Here is a 22725-nt window from a genome sequence, read left to right on the forward strand (position 1 = left end):
AGAACTACTTGGATATTTATAACATCATTCATGGGCCATACAAACTATCGACTTAGAAATGAGCACTTATTGAATTTTGAGTCCCACCCATGGCTGTGTTGGCAGGGCCAGGCCAAATGACAGATGGCCTGTGGGCTGGACATTCCCTACCCCTGCTCTAGAGGTAGCATGTAACGTCCTGTCTATCTTTCCCCTGTGATGTGTTTTGATCTGACAGTTCTGAAAGGTGTACCCGCCACTAACTATCCTTCCTGATATTTTGAATTCCTGCAGCAAGAATCATTCTTTGAGGTCAAAACGTTTTCACCAGGAAGCCAGGATGTTTCCTGGATGTCACAGGAAGACAGCAAGGACAGGACAGCATGCAGGCCCCTCAACACCTTCTTGGGCTTCTTCCAGGTGAACTTTTCAGCTCTGGGGGTTCTTGTTGGATGCTAGTGGAGACTAATGTCCTTATGACCAGTATTTGTTGTCCTCAAACTTAAGACACAGGAAATTTTTAAAGGGTGGGGAGATAGCACAATGGTTATGCAAAAAAGAATTTTTGCCTGAGGCTCTAAAGGTCTCAGGTTTAACTCTCAGCACCTAAACCAGAGTTGAGCAGTGCTCTGGTAAAAACAAACCAAAAAAAAAAAAAAAAAAAAAAAAAAGCGACTAATGTGGGGCCAACTGTTGGCATACCTGGTAGAGTATACATGTTACCATGTATGAGGACCCAGGTTCAAGCCGCCCAACTTCCACCTACAGACAGGAAACTTCGTGGCAGTGGAACAGTGCTGAAGGTGTCTCTCCTGTCTATCCAGAAAACAAACTAATAAGTAACAAACATATCAGTAATGGGGTAGTAGACACTGGGCTAATGCAGCTGCTGAGCCCTAGTGATAACCCTGGTGGCAACAACAAAAATGTCAACACCAGGTCAGTACCACCAGGTCATTAAGTCAGAACCTCTGGAGGTGATTATTTATTTATCCAGACAGTATTTTCCATGCTTCCTAAGGTGGGTCCAAAATACGAATAAGCTTGCGATCTGATGATTTACACCATTTAAAAACAATGTTTTAAAAGTAAATTGCATAGTTCTAAGAACAAATTAGCATTTGGGTAGGGGGAAGGCTGAGGTCATGGTGGTGGGTCTGATGGGGCAATGCGTGGGATTTGGAAACACCCGTGAACTTATGTGAACTGTTGCAACCTGGGCCTACAAAGCCTCCTGCTGCTATTTTAAGGAAATGAAAGAGAAGTGAAGAGTGTCCTGTTGTAACACAACTCCTATGGATCTCCGCCTTCCTTTGCCCTTGGTCTGCTCCTGTCCAGGTTCCTGCAGTGAACAGTCTTCTCTTTGCCAGGTGGCTTAAGTTCTGTTCACATGTAAGATCTCTGAGCACACTAGTAATTTCAGACCAGGGTAACTTAAGAGGGAAAAAAAAAAAGTTCTTCTGGAGTTTGACAACATCCCAGCCTGTGGAAACGAAGATAGACTGGGGCCAGGACAATACTGACTTCTGCCAGAGCTGGGGACCATGCCAGAGTCCCTGATGACGATGCCATCTGAGTCTCTGTGGCCCAGGGGGATTTTAATCAGCTGAAATGAGCAGCTGTCCTGTCCTTGGTGATAACCAAGCAATACAACTGACCAGACACCCAGTTCCACACTGGGGGGAGGCATCAGACTAGGTCCAGCTGCATTCTGTGGTCTGGCATCGCCAAAGTTTTTCTTGGGATCAGTGTTACTTTGCTCTGTACTGGGCACAAGGAAATAACTTATTTCATCAGCTTTTCCCAAGACAGGGCGCTTAGTGCCTTTCGCTGTCGGTGGCCACTAGAGGGACCTCCACCCCAGGTCACAAGGTTCGAGAGAAGCCAGGCTCATAGGTGACTCCAGAATTTTCTAGCCTGGGGGAGTGGCTCAGAGACCTGGAAGGAGGTTGCCATGAGGCGAAATTCAGTTGAGATGGGAAAGCACGGGTCCGAGAAGTCAAGCCCCCTGAAGAACTGGTGTTTCCATTGTCCCTCTAGTCATTTTCTTGGTGGCTTCTCCCGCTGTAATTCTCGGTACAGTTTCCCTTTCTGCTTCCTCTTCGTTCATCCTCTGCAGTGGGGGAGCGCTCAGACGGGATAGAGGAACCCAGGAGACTGGGTGCACTAGCTCGGGGAGCAGCCCGTGACCTCCGGGGCCCAGAAGGGTGCAAGGAGGAAGAGGTGGGGGTGCGACCCTGCTCCAGGGGCGGGCGGGGGTGCAGGCAGGTTGCGAAACCCGGGTGCCTACGGAACTGGACCTTGGGCCTGCGGGTCCCTAGAGCAGCACCACTGTCTTGGGGCTCGGAGGAGTGGCAGGGGGCGGTCCCGCGGGAAGGTGGAGCGCGGGCTCTGCGGGACGAGCCTCCCGTGGGTCCCCGCCCCCGTCACGTGGGCCCCTGGCCCGGCCGCAGCCGCTCCGATCGCTGGTTGGTCGGTGGGTCGGTGGCCGGCAGCTCGGACGCGGACAGTTGCGCTCGGAGGCGGGAGGGACGCCAGCAGCCCGCGCACCTGAGACGCCCGGAGAGGAGCCCGGCACCCAGGTCAGTGGGTCCCCGCACCTATGGCCCCCAGGCGCCTGGCGCGGTCCAGACCCGGAGTCACTCAGGGACAAGGAACCTCTGTGAGTCGGGGGTCAGGGCCATGCACGAGGACTGGAACCACCCTCTCCCTCCTTCTCGAACCTCAAGTGGGAGGAGGCTGTGTATGCTGCTCCCCGGAATCGGAGGATTAGCTCCAGGCGCCACCCCTGCGGGCTGGAGGCTCTGGGACGGTTCTGGGTGCGCTGCCTTCTGCAGAGATGCACAGCCCCAGGTGGCGGGGTGCTCTGGGTCCGTCTGACCAGGCAGGTCTGTGCTCTCCGGACCGTGCCCGGTTGCCACACCTCGTCAGAGGCTAGTCTGTGTTTTAACTGCAAACATGCAAATTGCTTGCCAAAGTCTTAAGGATAAGATGGGACTGGGTCTGTTTGAAAAGGGGGCGTCTCTGCCTCGTAACGTTCCCCCCCCCATTCCAGACTCAGAGTTTTTACTTTAGTTGTGATTAAAATTATATGCTGAGAAACCCTGAATTGCCAAAGTTTGGTAGGATTGAAGCAAGTATTCTAGCCAGCGTCTAATCCTCTTAAGAAACAAATCCCGAGTATTGTACTTTTACTTGTAGAGCTGTTGGATGGATATTTGGCTTCCATCCATCACCCTCTTCATATTTTGGTCCGTTTCCTGTCTGTTTCTTTATCTCGCTCCTTCCTTTCCCAGTTACTTAATTGATTGTAATGAAAATCTGAAGTCTTTCCAAATTTTATATTGGATATTGTGAAATCTCCCCAACTGTCAGAAGGTAGATGTAATTCATCTTCAGTATGTTGAATCTTTATTATTGGTCTATGAAAAATACAAAATGCTCCCCCCCCCCTTTTTTAGCACAGTTCATGGTGCTGCAGGAGATTGAAACTGGACCTTTGGAGCTTCAGGCATTACTCTTTTTGCATAACCATGATGCTATATGCTATAACCCCCCACACACTACATTTTTTACTTAGAGAGTATTTCTCTTTAGGTTTTAAGAATGGCAAACTGGGTTGGGGAGATAGCATAGTGGCTATGCAAACAAGCAAGCAAACAAAAAAACTCCACCAAACAAGCACTTTCATGCCTGAGGCTCCAAAGTCACAGGTTCATTCACCCATACCACCATAAGTCAGAACTAAGCAGTGCTCTAGTATCTATCAATCTGTCTTAAAAAATATTATTATTATTATTATTATTTATTTTACCAAAGCTCTGCTCAGCTCTGGTTTATAGTGGTATGGGGAATTGAACCTGGGACAGTGAAGCCTTAGGCATGGGGGTCTCTGCATAACCATTATGTTCTCTACCTCCACCCTCAATCTATCTCTCACTAAAATAAAATATATTTTAAAAGGAAGATGAACCCACTTATAGTTTGGTTAAATACATATTAAAATGAGTTAGAAATGAGATATAAGTGAATTTTTCATTTACTATAATCATGATTTTATTTGATATATCCTTATTACTTATTACTCACTTATTTATTACCTTTTTTTTTGCCTCCAGGGTTATTGCTGGGGCTCAGTGCCTGCACTACAAATCCACTGCTCCTGGAGGCCATTTTTCCCATTTTTGTTGCCCTTGTTGTTAGTGTTAGTGTTGTTACTACTATTGTTGTTGGATAGGACAGAAAGAAATTGAGAGAGGAGGGGAAGACAGAGAGGGGAAGACACCTGCAGACCTGCTTCCTCGCTTGTGAAGAGACCCCCCCCCCTGCAGGTGGGGAGCCGGGGGCTTGAACTGGGATCTTTAAGCTGGTCCATGCACTTAACCCACTGTGCTACCACCCGCCCCCCCAAAATGTGATATTTTGTAAGTTACTATCTTATTGCTACTGAAGAGACAAACTGTATATCCCGTATGGTCTACTAGGGTGACTGGGTAGTAACATTAACATTAAGTAGATGAGATCTACATAGTGAAGGAGGTAAGAACAAAGAGTCACAGGACTTCCTGTTTTACATCCACACGGGTGAAATCTGGCATAATCTCAAACTCTGACTTGTGGTTAGTGGACCACAGAGAATCCCTCTTGTTTCACCAGGCAGAGGAGGCAGAGTATGGTTTGAGCCTTGAGAACTGTGTAAGGAGGAAAACTCTGGTGCTCTAAAAAGTGTCAAATGTTTAGCTTCTAGGGTCAGGGGTGGACAACAAAACTTTTGACAAAGTTGGAACATGGTTTTAACAGGTCATGAAGGCCGAGTGCCAAAGTCTGGACTCAAATGGGAGCCTATGCTGGGTTTTATGCAGTGGTTTGACTGACAGTTCTGTGAGTTTAATGTCAGGGAAGGACTTTGGTCCTTGACCCTCCCAGACTCACACCCCCTAGGCCAGATCTGGAGAAAACCCTGTAAATATTTGTAGAACAAAAGGCCAGACCACACTGGTTTAGAGCTTTGCCTCTCATCTTTTGACATACTTAAAAAAATCCCTTTGGAACCTTGTTCTGATTCTGTAGACAGAGTGGGACCTGTTTTTCTGATACATGCCTGGAGTGGAGCATCCCCTTACTGTCTACTGCAAGGATTAAGAGCCTGGTTTGGTGAAATTTTACAGTTGCCTGGGGAATTTTTAAAGGCTATGGATTAAGTAGGTCTGGGGTGTTTTTACAAGTCCCCCAGGACATTCTGTTGGGAGCTGCTAGCTGAGACTCTAGTGGTACTGCTGAAGCGGTGCTAAGGGGGAAAAGACACAGGCTAGAGGGTGAAGGAGCCAGGCAGGGCCTTGGCATATCAATCAGGATGCAAGTAGTGAGCCCTGCCTGAGACCTGAGGAAATGGGGGAGCAGGAGAGATTAGGAAGATAGATTGTCTAGGGTAAGAAGTGAATGCAGACCCTCAATGACCCTGGGTCCATGCTCCCAGAGGGATAGAGAATGGGAAAGCTATCGGGGGAGGGGGTGGGATATGGAGATTGGGCGGTGGGAATTGTGTGGAGTTGTACCCCTCCTACCCTATGGTTTTGTTAATTAATCCTTTCTTTAATAAAAAAAAATTAAAAAAAAAGAATTAAAAAATAAATGAGAATCTTAAAAAAAAAAAAAAAAGAAGTGAATGCAGTGCAGTCCAGGAGGTGGTCCTGTGGATAAAGCACCTCAAATGTGACATCTCAAGTTCAGTCCCTGGTAGTTCATGTACCAGAGTGATGCTCTGGTGTTCGTTCTCTCTCTCTCTTTCATTCTCTCCTTTTAGTTTATTTTTTATTTATTTTTGCCTCCAGGATGATCGCTTGGGCTCAGTGTTGGCATTACGAATCCATTTTTTCCATTTTATTGGCTAGGACAGAGAGAAATTGAGAGGCATAGGGAAGATAGAGAGACAGAGATAGACACCTGCAGACCTGCTTTGCTTCTTGCAAAGCTACCCCCCATCCCTGCAGGTGGGGAGCCGGGGGCTGGAACTTGAATTCTTGTGCAGGTCCTTCAGCTTAGTATTATGTGCACTTAACTAGGTGTGTCACCACCTGGACCCTCCTCTCTCTCATAAATAAAACTTTAAACCAAAAAGAAGTGAATGGCTTAAGAAGTGAAGAGGAAGGCACAACCCCGAGAGAATTTAACTTTGCATAAGCGTTTTGAATTACAAAGTTTAGGGTACAATGTGAAAGTTTTACTTGGTCATGAGATTTTTACTTTTTGTTTTTTGAAACAGAGATATCTTCATATTCCTCTGCTTAAGGATTTTCTGTTTAAAGCCCTGAAACAATATATGGAAGGAAGAACTAACATGAACACACCTATTGGATATTTAAACATTGATTAAGTTCCACAGACTTCACCCCCATTCAAGATCCTCAGGGGAAAATGTGACATTCTGCCCTCATTTGAATTGGGCACCACTAGCTGCAACGCTTGGCAACTTTGTGTTTCCCCTGAGTCACTGTTTTTCCTGCTGCCTCCTTCCTCAAAGCCGTTCCACTTGCCTGGTTTCATTCTTTTTTGTTTTTGTTTTTTGCCTCCATGGCTTATGAATCCTCTGCTCTTGTCAGCCATTTTTTTTTCCATTTTATTGGATAGAAATTGAGAAGGGAAGGATATATATGGGGGGGGATAGACACCTGCAGACCTGCTCCGCCACTAGTGAAGTGTTCCCTCCACCCTCCCCCCCCACAGGTGGGGAGCCACAGGCTCGAACCTGTATCCTTACATGGGCCCTTGCACTTAGTATTATGTGCCCTTAATCAGGTATGCCACCACCTGGCTCCCCTGGCTTCATTCTTCGCTTTCAACATTTGGCACCTGAGTGTCTCAGTTTTCACAGGACCCCACAGGTGGTTTCAGAAAAGTGGGTCCTAACCCTCCCATCTTCTGAAAGCCAAGGGTTGCTCACCTTCCGAACCTTCATATACGTTCATGCTTATCCCTCTCACACGGGCAATTAATCTTCTAAGAAATGCTGTCTTAGCTTCAGACTCAAATCTTCTCAAGACTTCAGCAGATTGTTCTCAGCTTTGTGTCCCGGAAACTTATGATTATGTTGAGTGGTCTTGGGTGATTGTTGTTTCTGTTTCCTCTTTCAGTCTGAAAGGTTCACTTGAATATGCACAGACCTAAACTTTGCCTCTGTGTGGTACTTTTTTTTCATCCCTGCGTTCCATGTTGTGTGTATTACCTTGAACCCCTGTAACACACCTATAGTATTGGTGGTCTAGGACCACCTCTTTGAAAGAATAAGCATAGCATCCTTGTCTGGCATTCAAGGCTCTACAGAGAGACTGGCCACAATTTAGAGTTTGACAGCTGCATCTCTACAATTCTCCAAACTGAGCAACTAAACAATTTCTTCTTTTTTAACCTTTGTGTCCCTGCATACACTATGTCCTCTTCCTAGAAAAAGAATTGTCTTTTTATGTCTGCTTTGTGAGATGGAATATACCTTCCCCATCTCCCCCACCCCACCCCCTCCACGCCATACTGCTCAAATCTGGCTTCTGGTGGGGGTGGGGGGGCAGGATTGGACCTGGGACCTCAAAGCCTCAAGCAGGATGAGACTTCGGATAGCCATTATGCTATCTCCCTGGCCCATGAGATGTACTCTTACTATTCTTTTGGCAAACAAGATTAATCTTTCAGGATTTCCTTTCTGCCACTCATTTTGCTCTTTTCTTTATTATTGTATGCATATAGCACCAAATGTTGATCACAGCTGTGGTTTTAGGCATTTATTTGTACAATTCCATCCATGCCTTCTCCAGACTCTCAGCTGCTTTAGGGCTGCATCAGCCTTTGTGTGCAGCCCAGCACTAAGAACATGGAAGAGTTTGTGGTAGACATGAGCCTTGAGCTGGCTGGTTTTGCCATGTCTGCAAAGGCAGGAAAAGAGTGGGTTATTTTGCACCAGAGATGAGGGAAAGGACAAGATCAGAACCTGAAAGGCCGGGAGAAAGGACAGATGAGCCTGGAAGAGAGGCCTTAGTGGCTCCAGTTAAAGGGTGACTGGGGCCTGAGGAGACTGGGAGTGTTGAGTCTAAAGTCTCTCTGGCTGGGAACACCTTGAAAGTTTAAAGGGGGGGGTGGTGATTGATAGCATAAGGATTATGCAAAGAGACTCTCATGCCCGAGGCTCCAAAGTCCCAGGTTCAGCACCACTATAAGCCAGAGCTGAGCAGTGCTCTGATAAAAAGAAAAGAAAGGAAGTTGAAGCCAAAGCTAGTATCTTTTAGCAGATACCACTATAAAATTATTGAGGGCTGAGTGGTAGCACAGCTGGTTAAGCACACATGGCGCGAAACACAAGCACCAGTGTAAGGATACCGGTTTGAGCCCCCGGCTCCCCACCTGCAGGGGGGTAGCTTCACAAGTGGTGAAGCAGGTCTGCTGGTGTCTATCCATCTCTCTCCCTCTCTGTCTTCCCCTCCTCTCTCAATTTCTCTCTGTCCTATCTAGCAACAACAGCAGTGACAACAATAAAAATAAATAAATAAATAAATAAAACTATTCATTTTTGCATGTATTTTCCAATTAATGAAATGTACTTAGTCCAGAAAAAGGTGTTAAACTTTACTTCAGTAGCATTGAAGATCTCTTGAGTATAAAAATGATATGACAGAATTGTTCAGGAATTAGGACTGCAAAGTTCTGGCTGACAGGACAGGAAGGCATTGCTCAGGGGAGTATGACTGGGGACCGGAGAAATCGCTCATTTGGACAGTGCGTTGCTCTGCCATGCTAGTGACCCAGGTTCCCACCTGGCCCCCACCTCATTGAAGGAAGCTTCAATACTGTGTTTTCTTTCACTCTCTCTTTCCTTCTCTCCTCTCTGCCTCTTTGTCTCTGTCAAATAAAATATTCAGGCCAGGTGGTGGCACACGTAGTCAAGCACACACATTACAGTGTGCAAGATATTGCGTTCAAAACCCTGGTCCCCACCTTCAGGAGGAAAGCTTCACGAGTGGTGAGGCAGGTCTCTCTCCCTCTCTATCTCCTCTTCCCCTCTCAATTTCTCTCTAACCAATAATAAATAAATAAAAATACTGAAATAAAATACTGGATTGTTGGATGAGTCACTTTTCTATGCAAAAAAAAAATGCATCATAACTTTTTTTCCAACAACCAAATAAGTTAAATAGTAAAGAGAATGCATGATTGTAATTAAACCCCTAGATCTGATTAGAACCTGAATGAAAGCAGTGGTAATAAAGGTGGAGAGAAGGAGGAGAGAGAAATGAGTGAGCTTGCATGGAAATCCTGGAGGGTTTGCAGAGTGACTGGATTTGAGGAAGAGGAGAAAAAAAAAAAAAGAATCCAGTTGACACTGACATTTTGTGCTACTTTGCTGAGAGAAGAATGAGACAATTGTTAGCAGTGTGTGAGAAAGCCCAGTGGAGGGGTTTCTTGGAAGGGGACAGGGAAATTAGGATGGTTGATTCCTGGTGGATCAGATGGTTGATTCCTGTTGAATCAGAAATGATCCTTGTGTCATTTCTCGCATGCCCTCCCCCCTTTTTTTTTTTTTCAAAAGAATGGCTGTAGGTGGCAGTACCTAGGCTTCCTGGCTCCCTCTCCTGAGCCTCCATCCTTTGTAATACTGTGGGACTGGCCACAGGAGGGCTGCCAGCAAGCCCAGATGGAGATTCCATCAGGTCATGGGAAAAAAGGAAAAGTTAGGGGAGGAGGGCCTGAGTTTGGCAGACAAAACAGCTAGGTAGCTAACTAAGACTGCTGCGTCATAGGTCAAGGGCTCAGGAGAAATACCCATTGGCAGCTAATGTAAGGGGGGTATGAAGACCCACCAGTCCTTCCTTTTCCCTTCTTTTCTTTTTTGTTTGTTTTGTTTTTTAGCCAGAGCACTGCTCAGCTCTGGCTTATGGCGGTATAGAAGATTGAACCTGGAACTTCACATCCTCAGTCATGAGAGTCTTTTTGCATAACCATTATGCTGTCTACCCTCCACCAGTCCTTTCTGTCTCCTGGCCCAGTTATATGTAGATTGGTGGGAAGTAGGGCATGATATTACACTATCATCGCTTTTACATTTATTAATGCTCAGTTTGGGTGCATGCATATTAATTTTTTTTTCTGGAAATGCAGCCATCTGTCAATTTGAATTTCTCTAGAAAAATGTATTCCAAGGGTAGGGGAGATAGCATAACGGTTATGCAAACTGACTCTCATGCCTGAGGCTTCCAGGTCTCAGGTTCAAACCCCCAGACCACCGTAAGCCAGAGCTGAGCAAGGCTCTGGCAGGAAAAAAAAAAATTAAAAGGGGCCGGGCAGTGGCGCACCTGGTTAAGAGCACACATTACAGTGTGCAAGGACTCAGGTTCAAGTCCCTGGTCCCCACCTTCAGGGGGAAAGGTTCAGGAGTAGTGAAGCAGGGCTGCAGGTGTCTTTCTGTCTCTCTTCCTGTCTTCCCCTCCCTTCTCAATTTCTCTCTGTCTCTATCAAATAATAAATAAGAGATTTTTAAAAAATTAAAAAGAAAAATGTATTTCAAGAACTAAACACTCTTATTTTTTCCCCCTACAAACTTTAGAAAGATATCCAGCCAGTCACAGGAAGTTGCCAGCATAGTACTAGAGTTGAGGGGTGGGAGGCTGTCTACCTGGGGAAGGGAACCAGCTGTGGGGGCCTTCTCTCTGCAGCACCTGTGTGCAAGGCCAGTATCAACGACCCAGGTGGCTGGGTGAGAGCCACAGCTGGCAGATAAGGAGAGAGGATCTTATCTGGAAGCTGTCCTATTAGTGAGAGCCTCAGTGGCCCTGAGGCTGGTTTCCTTTCCAATTCCTGCTCCCTTCCACACCTCCCTGCCTCCAGCCTCCCATGGCCCAGTGCTCGCCTCCTTTCTAAGGGTTAGTGCATGTGAGACTTTTATATTCTTGACTGGCAGGTGGCTCCTGCCAAATAAATACAAAGACACAAGGAATCCTAGAGTTCAGCTTCCAGGGGAAACTTGTCAAGCTTCTTGTCTCCTCTGAGCTATGGAACTGCACCTGGCAGGTTTCTATTTATTCTTGTTTTGAGTTTTTGTGCTTTATTTTTTATTGAAGCATTGTTTGTTTGTTTGTTTTTTTTTTTTCATTTTAGTGAGGGTTAAGGTTTCATTTATAAGAGACAGGGAGTCTGAGAGAGATACCAGAGCATCACTCTAGGACATGCAGGAAGCAAACCCAGAGCTTCACACATGCAAAGTGTGTGAGCACTACTCGCTGAACTACCACCTCAACCTTAGTTTCATTTTTGTTTGTTTGTTTTGTTTTGTTTTTCTAAGATTTATTTATTATAAGGGAGAATACCAGTGCATGGCTCAGCTCTGGCTTAAGGTGCTGCTGTGGATTGAACCTGTGGCCTCTGGGATCTCAGGCATGCAAAATAGGGCTTTAATAGACTGAGGTATCTCCCTGGTTCGGCTCTAGTTCTCTCTTTTTCTCTCTTCTTCCTCTTTTCCTTTTCTCCTCACTCTCTTTCCTTGCTCATATTCTTCCCTGAAATCAAAACATATACACAAGCCTGCTCACCTCTGGAAAAGTATCAGGGGAAGCCATAGATTACAAACTTGAACACGAGGCTGTTTCTACCTGAGGAACAGCTTGTATAAGGCTGATGGGTAGAGGCCCATTAAATAAGTCTCCAGGAGCAGATCGCTAGTCCAGGTGAGGCTATGGGGAATGCGTCTTCCGTATTCTCTCTCCACGTCATGTCTGCTGCAACCTCCCCAGGTGACTAGCTTTGGGTCTGTTGTCTTCTGGTGATGAGGACAGGCACAGAGAAAGAGGTGACACCAGTCCCAGGGTTGCCCTGCTTGCCCAGGGAGAATCTGAACCTGCTGGTTGCTAGAAGTGCTTTGTGGACTTAGAACACCTGCCTGGACTCCCTGGTAAGAAAAACATCCATGGTGATGTGTGTGCTTTGTTGGGACATGCAAATAAGATGTAAATGGACCCCTTAGCTAAGCTAGTACCCCTCTGACCCACAGGATCACTCCTGTGGCCACACCAGGGCATCCCAAGAGGTATTCTTAGCAGACCCCTCCAACTTGCTTCTGGCAGAGAGGGTCAGAGATGGACCAGCAAGATAGATCACCTGGATAGTGCACCTGCGTTTTTCATGTACTCAACTCAGGCTTGAGTCCAGCATTCACCCCACTGGGGGAAGCTTCGTTGCTGTGCTGACTTCCCTCTCTTCTTCCTGCTCCCTCTATGGGCGTGGGGAGAGGTGGGGACAGACAGACATTGACTCAAAGCAGTAAAGCCCCAGTGGTGGCAACAGCAACAGAAAGAAAGTGTTACAGAGCCTCACCGAACAGGCCATGGCCGGTGCGCTGCTATGCTCCATCGCTGGGGAGCCAGAGACGACCCGAACTGCCCCTGCGGCTACAGACAGACTATGACCCACATAGTCAACGACTGCCACCTCTCCAGATTCAAAGGAGGTCTCGGAACTTTACATCAGGCTCAACCTGACGCTGTTGACTGGCTACGGAAGAAGGGCAAACGCTAGAAGAAGAAGAGCCTCACCTAAAAGAAATCTTTAGTTGGATTCTCTGTGTGTGTGTGTTTGTAAAAGAAAGAGAAAGAAAGAGCTGTAATTATGTACAGGCCGAGAGGTTTTTTAAAAATATTTATTTATTTATTCCCTTTTGTTGCTCTTGTTGTTTTATTGTTATAGTTATTATTGTTGTTGTTGATGTCATTGTTGTTGGATAGGACAGAGAGAAATGGAGAGAGGAGGGAAAGACAAAGAGGGGGACAGAAAGACAGACACCTGCGGACCTGCTTCACCACTTGCAAAGTGACTCCCCTGCAGGTGGGGAGCCAGAAGCTCTAACCTGGATCCTTATGCTGGTCCTTGTGCTTTGTGCAGCCTGCACTTAACCTGCTGTGCTACCGCTGGACTCCCATAAGCCGAGAGTGTTGTTGTAGTTTTAGGAGAACAGAGAATGGCCAAGTTCCAGCCCAGTCCGGAGAAGCCAAAAAATGAGATACTTTTGTTCCTTGTGCATATGTGGCAAATCCTCTCTCTCTCTCTCTCTTTACAGGGACAAGAGTTTTCTTTCTTTAGTTCAAGGTCTTGCTTTCCTGAGATCAAACAGGTTTCTCTTGAGTAGCTAGCTAGCTTGACTCTGGACTGTCTCATGGAGGCAGCTATAGTTACGGAGAGAAGGAGCATGTGGGACTTCTGCCTTTGATGGGTTTGACTGGTAAAGAGCTTGTCTGGTAAAGTTGGTAGTGTTACCTCACACACACATCTCCCCCCCTTTTTTATAATGCAAAATGAAGAGACATTTTAAATTTATTTATTGGGGAGTTAATGGTTTACAGTCAACAGTAAAATAAAATACAATAGTTTGTACATGTGTAACAATTCACTAGGTCCTCCTCTGTCTTCCAGGACCTGAACCCCTCCCCTCCACCCCCACCTCAGAGTCTTTTTCGTTGGTGCAATACACCAACTCCAGGCCAAGTTCTGCTTTGTGTTTTCCCTTCTGTTATTTTTTTTAATAAGACATAAACAATGTTATTCCCATTTTAGGGAGCATAACAGGTTCCAGAGAAGTAAAGTAATTTTTTTAAGTTTCCAGAATATTAGATTTAATTTAATTATTCAAACAGGAACACTTTTAAGCCTGAAAGGAGACTGACAAATGCTGGACTGGATGGGATCCTGGGAATGCAGGCCTATCCCAGGCACACTGGCCTATATGGTGTCATGTTCCAAATTCAGTAAGCAACAGGGTTAGTTAAGAAAGCCAGACATTTGAATTTGAATTGGATGGGAAAAGCAGATTCTTCTAGATCTGCTTCTTGCCAAAGCAAAGGGCTAATTCTTAGCTCTGACACTTGACCTTGACTGGATATTATGGAAAAGTCTCATTACTTAAGCTCTTCCCACATCCAGCCAAGACATGTGGTTCTTTGATGCAGTGCCCAATCAGCCAGCCACCACCTCCACCACCCTGTGCGTCTATCTCCCGTTTTCGCTGCAGTAGCTCCCCAGACCTGCACAATGCCTGGGATGGGGGCTATTGTCCTGATTCTGGAGAGGAGGAAACTGATTCCTGCTGTCCACTCTGCTCTCCCCCTCCTCCCTCACTCCAGAGAGGCAGGCAGCATTTTTTTTTTTCTTCCCATGTGAACATGGCCTTCCTGGTCTCTGACGTTGCTGGTTGCCGCTATTTCACTCCAGCTCTCCACAAAAACACTGGTGTTACTTTGAACAAGTCTCTGCCTCTCTGAGCATTAAGTGGTGCATCTGTTAAACGAAAGTAATACAAACCCTCTTCATTTGGTTCTTGTGATGATCAAATAAGATGATGTGCATGCAATGTTCGCAACAGTGAGTGGTACCTTGTAAAGGGTCAATAACTGGCATTTAAAAAATTATAAAATGGAAATATTGACAAGACTAAAGGATAAGAGGGGTACACAATTCCACACAATTCGCACCAGCAGAGCTCCATATCCCATCCCCTCCCTTGATAGTTTCCCTATTCTTTCTCCCTCTGAGAGTATGAACCCAGGCTCATGATGGGGTGCAGAAGGTGGAAGGTCTAGCTTCTGTATTTGCTTCCCTGCTGAACATGGGTGTTGACAGGTGGATCCATACTCCAGCCTGTCTCTTTCCCTTGTGGGGCAGGAATCTGGGGAGGTGGGGTTCCAGGACGCATTGGTGGAGTCATTTGCCCAGGGAAGTCAGGTTGGCATCATCATCTGGAACCTGGTGGCTGAAAAAGAGTTAACTTATAGCAGAACAAATTGTTGACTAATCATGGACCTAAAGTCAAGAATATTACAGATGAAGATTTGGGGTCTCCATTTTGGAAAAAAAAATATTAGGTGTATTTTAGGTATATTCCAAAGAGCCCAAGACTTTACTAGGTTTTGCCTACAGAACAGCCTGGCTTCAGGTGGCTGCTCACCAGTGTACAGGACAAGGGCAGCAAACAGAGCGAACTCAGAGCCCAGAGCAGCTCAGTCAGATGTAGCAGAGATTAGTACAAAGTTCTACCCATAGACTCCCACATTTGAGAAGTTTCCAGCCTGACCATGTGGAAAAACCCACTTAAATTGGCCAAGCCTGAGTGCATTCATGGAAGCCCTGGGCTTAGGCTTTGATGAGAATCATTCCCCTTTTTCCTGTACTTCCCAAGCCGGACCTTACCTGGAGGTGATATTCCGGGCCCCATACTTTGGGGGCAGGTGGAGGAGGGGCTCTACAGCTGGAGTACAAGTTATGCTGCTATGAACATAGGTGTACACAGATCTTTTTGGATGGGTATATTTGGTTCATTAGGATATATCCTCAGGAGAGGAGTTGCAGGGTCAGAGGGTAGGTCCACTTCTAGGCTTCTGAGAGTTCTCCAGACTGTTCTCCGTAGGGACTGGACCAGTTGGCATTCCCACCAGCAATGCAGGAGGCTTCCTTTATCCCCACAACTTCTTCAGCAGGTTTTCTGCTACTGCCTTTTCTGATGTATGACATTCTCACAGGAGTGAAGTGGTATCTCATTGTTGTCTTAAAGTTGTCATTTCTTAAATTGGTAGCATGCATGAGACAGAGTCTCACAGGGGCCTTTCTGGGCTTTAACTCTGGAGAAGATGGAGTCAAGTAAGTGTTTCCTAAGGTCCCCTAGTTGGACAATGACTAAAATAAAATTCATGCTCAGACCATTTTGATTTCCAAACACATGTGCTTTTCACTGTTTCTCCATCACTACCCTACACTCAGGGTCTTGGAAAACCCATTCTTGTTGAGACAGGAAAGTGGCCAGTCTGCATGGATGAGAAGGCACTAACTGTGAGCAGCTCTTGGTAGACATGACTTAAATATTAGGAAGCACCTGCTGACTGCAGTCTATTGTAATTAAAAAAATAAATGAAAGAACTTTGCGGGAGCATGGCTCGGCATGGATACAAAACAATTAAGGTTTATAACATGGAGGTACAGTAGTATGGAATGCTGTATTTTAGGTACAGCAAAATAAGCAATTATCGGAAAGGCTCTGAATAGGCCAGGCCCAAGGGATAAGTTAATTACAAAGTTTAGCTTCATGTGCAGGTCCCAGAAGGAGCAGCCGTGGCGGGCCACGGACATGTAGGAAAGCAGGGAGCTGAGAGAGCAGAGTGCAGGAGCAGAGACCGACTTCCGCCTAGCGCGTGCCTAAGTTCAGTCCTGATGTCAGCCTGACATCAGCCGTATGCTAGTCCAGCCCCCCCCCCCAAAGTCCTGTTCACAGACTGTATCACAACAGCAGTCTATACATATGTCTATATACCTTGCACAGGTAGGCCGTAAGTCTTCAAAATAAGGCCTGTGCACAGTTGTCCACTATGGACAATTGCTGAAATCCTCCACTTTTCCTCCCATTCAAGAAAATATAATAGCAAGGGACAAGATTACTCAGATCTCTACAAACAGGTTCTTGGATCTGGCTGCTTTGTCATTCGTAAGACATTACTTGCCACCCACTTCACCTGCTTGCGACCCCAGGGTGTCGACACTAGAGCTATGTTAAGCAAATGTGATGTGTGGGGTGGGCTGCAAGGGTGGAGAGAGGGAAGAGAAGAGAGTCAGAGAGGCCTGGCCAGCAATCCAGATGGGGCTGTGGGGGTGAGCCGGAGGGACTGACACAGTTCAGTAAACATCTGCTGGGAGCTTGCCTGGGCAGGGGTGTGGAGCGGGTGCAGTGACACCTTGTAAAAGGAGCATTGTTTCCACAGCCACATGTTCAGCCCTGAGCAGGTGGGTGGTAGAGGCTGCAGACTATAGCTGAGTTCATTTCGAATGCTGCCCTTCTTGCTAATCAGCACCAGCTTGGCCTCCCTCCTGGAGCTGAGAACCCAGAGATGACCCCAGAGTAGCTATGGGTCCCTCTCTGGGGCATGTTCTTACAAGTTCTTCTCTCATAGTCATTTCGTATAGTAATTTCCCTTCCAGTTACTTTCACAGTAACTTTATCTCACCTCTGAATTAAAATACGGGTTTTCTCAACACCGGGGCATAGGGCTGAGACTCTTCTGTCTTTGAGCCGTGAATGTGGTCAGGATCTGAGCCTTCTGCTGGAACACTTAGGATTCACCTTTGACCTCCAAGGGTTGGGTCTCCCAGCTCCGTCTCCCCAGTTGTGACATCTCCACCAAGAGCCAATTCCTGGATGGCTTGGAAGCATAGTTCTGCCTGTCATATGCAGGTGCCACGGGGCTGTCGAGGTGGACACTGATCTAGAGGACCCATTCTGCTTGCAAGGTCCTGGCACACCCAGGGCCTTGCATCACATCAGAAAGTTTTTTTAAATTTTTTATTTGTTATTAATAGTTTGTTATAAGATTATAAGATTGCGATATATAGCTCCACACCATACCCACCACCAAAGTTCTGTATTCCCACCTTCCCAAAGATAACCACCATAATTCTCATAAGTCTTACAGTTTGCTTACTACTGTTTTGTTTGGATTTTTTTTTTTTGGCATGTTCGTATAAATCAGATCTCTCAATTTTTCACATATGAATGAAACCATCTGGTGTCTTTCATCTCTGTACTTATTTCTCTAAGCATAATCACCCCCAGTTCCAGCCATATTGTTCCAAAGGACACAATATCATCTTTTTTTGACTGCAGAGTGGTATTCCATGGAATATATACCCATAACTTGTTTAGCCAGATCAGAGAGTTCTAGCAAGTTCTAGTTCATGTGTTGTGCTGGCCCCTTGGGGGTCTGCTTAATTGGAGACCAACTCCAAAAGAGGTGGCAACTTCTCATATTTGGTTTATCTTTGCCATATTTGGTTTTTCATCCTGATGGTGATGGTTAGGCCTTGATGAAGCCTTTGGCTGAATCCATCTCCTGGAACATGATATAAAGGACATGTCCTCAGAGGGAAGAGGATGCTACCTATTCCTTTAGCCAGGCCCAGAGCTGGGAGTTTACTCTGCCTTTTCTCTTAACGCTCTAATCAGGCCTCTGTGAGGCACATCTTATTACCTCCATTACAGGGCAACCACAGAGGTTAATATTATTCAAGGTCAAGAACTAGCCCAGCTCTAAGTTGCAGATCAACTATTGAAGCTCGAGTCTGTCTGACTCCACTCATAGGTGTTTCCTCCTTCCTCAGGGGAATGAGAAAGAAGCCAAAGAAAGCTAAGGACTGAGCTGGACTGAGCTGGACTGAGCTGGGCTGGGCTGGGCTGGGCTGGGAGGGTTCCTGTGCACATCCTGCTCTCCCTCTTTGTGGCCCGTGAGACTCACACAGATTTCAGCACTGTTCACTTTGAGTCTCAGGGACTGTATAGACATCTTCTATGGAGGAAATAATGACCCAGTTTTGTGGGAAAGATGGAAAGAGGACCCCAGGATGTCGTGCAGATATTCCCGTTTTCCTGGGGTCAGACTGACAGGCTTCTAGGAGCAAGAACACCTTTGGGACCTCAGGGAGGGAAGTCTGGTGGCATGTAATTCTCGGGTGGGCTTGTCTTCCATTCAGGAACTTGGGTGCAGATGGGGGATTCCTGGGTCGCTTTATCTGGGAAAGCCCTGAATCACCCTCTGGCCTCAGTGCTCTTGGGAGAGGGAAGTGATGCAAGTCACAGATGTCTTGTGACTGACAAGCTGAGGTTAGGAGCCTTCCCCTGCTCCCCCTCCCTCCCTGTTCCTCCCACATCCATGTGCTGGACTTGTTGAATTGACTTGAAGAGGACCAGGCCCAGGTCTCTTGGCAACTTGAATGCCGCTGTCTGGTCACCAGGTCTATCTGCTTATAGCTTATTAAAAGTCTGGGCTCGCTAAATGGCTTTGGTCCCCACATAAGACTGACACAGAGTTGACTTGTAAAGAAGATGAGCAAAGGAACTGTTTTGTTTATTTATTTATTTATAATTTTTTCTTTATTGGAGGGATTAATGGTTTATAGTAAACAGGAAAACATATATACTTGTTTATACATATGTAACATTTCTCAGTTTTCCACATAACAATCTAACGCCCCCAATTAAAAAATTTTTTTAATCAGTGAATTAATAATGATTCACAAGATTGTAAGGTAACAGGGCTACAGCTCCATACAGTTCCCACCGCCAGAGTTCTTGTCCCATCCCCTCCATTGGAAACTTCCCTATTCTTTCTCCCACAGAGGGTATGGACCAAAATTCTCTATGGGGTGCAGAAGGTGGGAGTTCTGGCTTCTGTAATTGCTTCTCTGTTGGACATGGACATTAGCAAGTCAATTCATACCCCCAGCCTGTTTCTGTCTATCTCTAGAGGAGTAGGGCACTGGAGAGGTGAGACTTTGAAGACACCTCATTTCATCTGCTGTATAGGAACTATACCTGGGTGCTATTTGAGATCTGATGATTGAAGCAAAGTTTCTCTTGGGCAAGGGAAACACTGGCAGATGAGAACAGGAGCCATGTTTAGAGAGGGAGGCTGCCTTCTTCCCACAGGTGTACCCAAATGTGTGTCCGAGATGGGGTGTGCATTAGTTGTCTAGGGCTGCCTGATGAGAAAACCCTTTTATTAATGAGTTAAGCAGTAGACATTTCGTATTCTCACAATTCTGGAGGCTAGAAGTCCAAAGTCAATGGGTTGATTTTTCTCTGTGGCCTCTCTCTTTGACTTATAGATGGCTCTCTGTGTCTCTAGCTGATCTTCTCTACCCAACTCTGCCATTTTTAAGATACCACTCATAGTGGATGAGGGTATACCTCAGGGGAGGAGAACTTTTTCTGCCAAGGACTATTTGGATATTTACAATAACTTTTGTGGGCCATCAACAATTAACAACTTAAAAATTAGCACTTTGGGTGGGGGAGATAGCATAATGGTTATGCAAAACATTTTCATGTCTGAAGCTCCAAGGTCTTGGATTCAGTCCCCACACACCACCATAAACCAGAGTTGTGCAGTGCTCTGATTAAAATAGAATAATAATTAGCACTTACTGTTGCTAGCAGAAAAGCTGTGGAGGGCTTGGACGGTAGCATACCTGGCTGAGTGCACATGTTACAGTGCACCAACAATCCAGGTTTAAGCCCCTAGTCCCACTACATCAAGCTTCAAGAACTTGAAACAGGGCTGCTTTCTCTCTCTTTTTCTACCTCCCCCTTCCCTCTTGATTTCTCTCTGCTTCTGTCCAATAAATCAACAAGTAAATTAATTAATTTTTTAAAAGCTGTGATAACTTTGGAAAGACCAGACCAGAAGATCTTGTGGCATGTGGGCTGAACTTTCCCCACTTTTGTTCTACCTAGATGGCCTATTTTAAGTAATTGCTTCACTTAAGATGCCATTTCTGAATGTAGTCACATTCTGAGGTCCTAGGAGTACGGATTTCAATACATGAAGTTGACCAAGTGTGTGTATGTGTGTTTATTTATTTGTTATTGCCCTGTCAGGGTTACCATGCTGACACTATGGCACTATGAATTCCCGGCTCCTAGTGGCTTTTTTCCTCCTTTTTTCTATATTTTATTTTATTTTATTTTATTTTATTTTATTTTATTTTATTTTATTTTATTTTATTTGCCTCCAGGGTTATCGCTGGGACTCGGTGCCTGCATTATGAATCCACTACTCCTGGCAGCCATCCCCCCCCCCCATTTTTATTGGCTACGACAGAGAGAAATTGAGAGGGAAGGGGGAGGTAGAGAGGGGAAAAGATAAAGATAGACCCCTGCAGACCTGCTTCACTGCTCATGAAGTGAACCACCCTGCAGGCAGGGAGTCAGGGTCTCCAACCAGGAACCTTAAGCGGGTCCATGTGTGCTTAACCGAGTGCGCCACCACCTGGCCCCAAGGACACACATATCTCAGCCCATTACAGGGTGTTTCCAGAAGTTTCAGTGGACAATGCATTTGATGCTGGTCCTGTCAATGGAGGAAGCTTATTTTGCCTTGTCTGAAGGCTTAGCTCAGGAAGTCCAGACTGAGCTTTCACTTGCAGTCTGGGCCCTGTGGCATCAGTGAGTTTCATGTTGTGTCCTCATCTGGCTCCCACATGGCCCTCGGCACTCCAGTGAAAACAGTCCAGTCATTTCACTTGCTGCGAAAGCCCCTCTTCCCAACTGCCAGATTGCAGGGGTCAAGCAGTTGTTGCCAGGGCATATACAACCCATCTTAAAGGAAACTCTTTGATCTCCTACCAGCTTGAACTTTTTTTTTTTTAATGCAGAAGGAAAACTATTTTATTGATTCAGAAATTAAGCTGCTTAGTAAATGTTGAAGACTCAAATGTGGAATGAATCTTGATTAATCAAATTCATATTTACCTGGAGCCTGCCAAATTCTAAACCCTGTGATTCTTCTCCTTAGGTGGCTTGAAAGGCTCGTGGGCTGCAGGTTAGGTCTCAAACACTCTCAACGATAGAGAAAAGCTGCCAACTCAGATGTTTTTCCCCCCCTGTTGCCTAGCATTCAAACATAATAGAATGTGGACAGTTTTATAGTCTGCTAGGGGGAGTTACTTGCTCTATTCCCCTTGGCCCTTTGGGATTATGTTTGCATTCATTAATTATGTTTCTTACTCATGCCAGGCTCAAGTAAGACCAAGTCCCCTTCATGGAAGAGCTACCTTTAAGCTCTCAATATCGACTGAAAAGACAGGAGCTTCAGGCACAAAGAAGCTGAGATAGGAGAGCCTGCCATGAATGACTCCCTATTATTTTTTCAGAACGGTGGTCAAGCCCTGTCTCATATGCTTCCCATCTCCCTTTCTGTTCTACTTAGATGCACACACAAACATTTAGTATTAGGTGGTAGCCAGCACCTACTAGAGTGTCTAACGGTGTCAGATTTGTTGCGGAGTTCTGACGTTAGAAAGTTGAGGAATGAAAGTCTGCAAAATAGCTCACTTGGATAGTGCTCCTGTTTTGCCATGTGTGTGAACCAACTTTGAGTCCAGCCTCTACTGCCTTGGAGGTAGGACATTTGGGGTGTCATAGTATCCTTCTGCCCCTCTCTCTTTGCCTCTTTCTATCTGAAATAGTTGGCCTGTGTTGGTGAAGTTTCAGCAGTGACAAGAAAGAGAGAGAGAGAGAGAGAGAGAGAGAAAGAGAGGGAGAGAGGTGATTAGCCCATACCCTTCACTTCCAGTTATCCTAGTTTCAAAGGGGAAATAGACATAGTGAGGAATCCTTTATGCAGAGATGTTAGAGAGATGACAGAGTCATCCAGGCACTGGGATAGTGGTGTCTGGAATGACCTCTTGGTACATTCAGATAAGGTTCTAGGAGGGGTGGGGTTTGAAAGTTTGTTTAATAAAAAGTAGTAAAGTGAATGGGAGATAAAAGGGAAATGTTGTATTTAGGGAGTAGGAAGTGGGTTGAAGTGGCCAGAACTGAGCATGGTGAGAAGTGCAGCTGGGAAGTAAGATCTTACCAGGGAGCCTTCATCCTAAGCTACAGAGTTCAGCTTTGTTTCTGAAGCAGAAGGCCACCATGGAAAGTTGGAGGACAGAGCGTTAATACCATGAGTTCTGCGAGACATATTCTGCCTCCACTGGGGAAGGTATTAGAGAGTCAACTGGAAGTGGGAAGCCTCCCAGAGGGAGTTTTGACAACCCAGTTTGGGATCTGAATGATGAAGAAAGTTTGGGTGGATATTAAGATCCCCAGGAATCTGAATGGCATTATAGAAAGAGGTGTGTGTGTGTGTGTGTGTGTGTGTGTGTGTGTGTGTGTGTGTGTGTGTGTGTGTGTATGTGTGT

At 45.9% G+C, this 22725-nt stretch overlaps 1 protein-coding gene across 3 annotated transcripts in view; it reads left to right on the plus strand.

The window, feature by feature from the left end:
• Nucleotides 1–296: 296 nt before the first annotated feature.
• The window catches only part of PPFIBP2 (PPFIA binding protein 2), a 105576-nt gene continuing 83147 nt past the window's right edge, over nt 297–22725 (plus strand). The window contains exon 1 of one of the 3 annotated variants that reach the window (XM_060176978.1): nt 297–399. In XM_060176978.1, coding sequence (XP_060032961.1) covers nt 320–399 — 80 coding nt within the window. In that variant the 5' untranslated portion in view covers nt 297–319. Of the gene's footprint in view, nt 400–2344; nt 2562–22725 lie in introns of those variants that run through there. The other 2 variants (XM_060176981.1, XM_060176979.1) reach the window with 2 other exon arrangements.

Source organism: Erinaceus europaeus, chromosome 17 (genome assembly GCF_950295315.1).
Source record: "Erinaceus europaeus chromosome 17, mEriEur2.1, whole genome shotgun sequence".
In the NCBI taxonomy this organism is placed as follows: Eukaryota; Metazoa; Chordata; class Mammalia; order Eulipotyphla; family Erinaceidae; genus Erinaceus; species Erinaceus europaeus.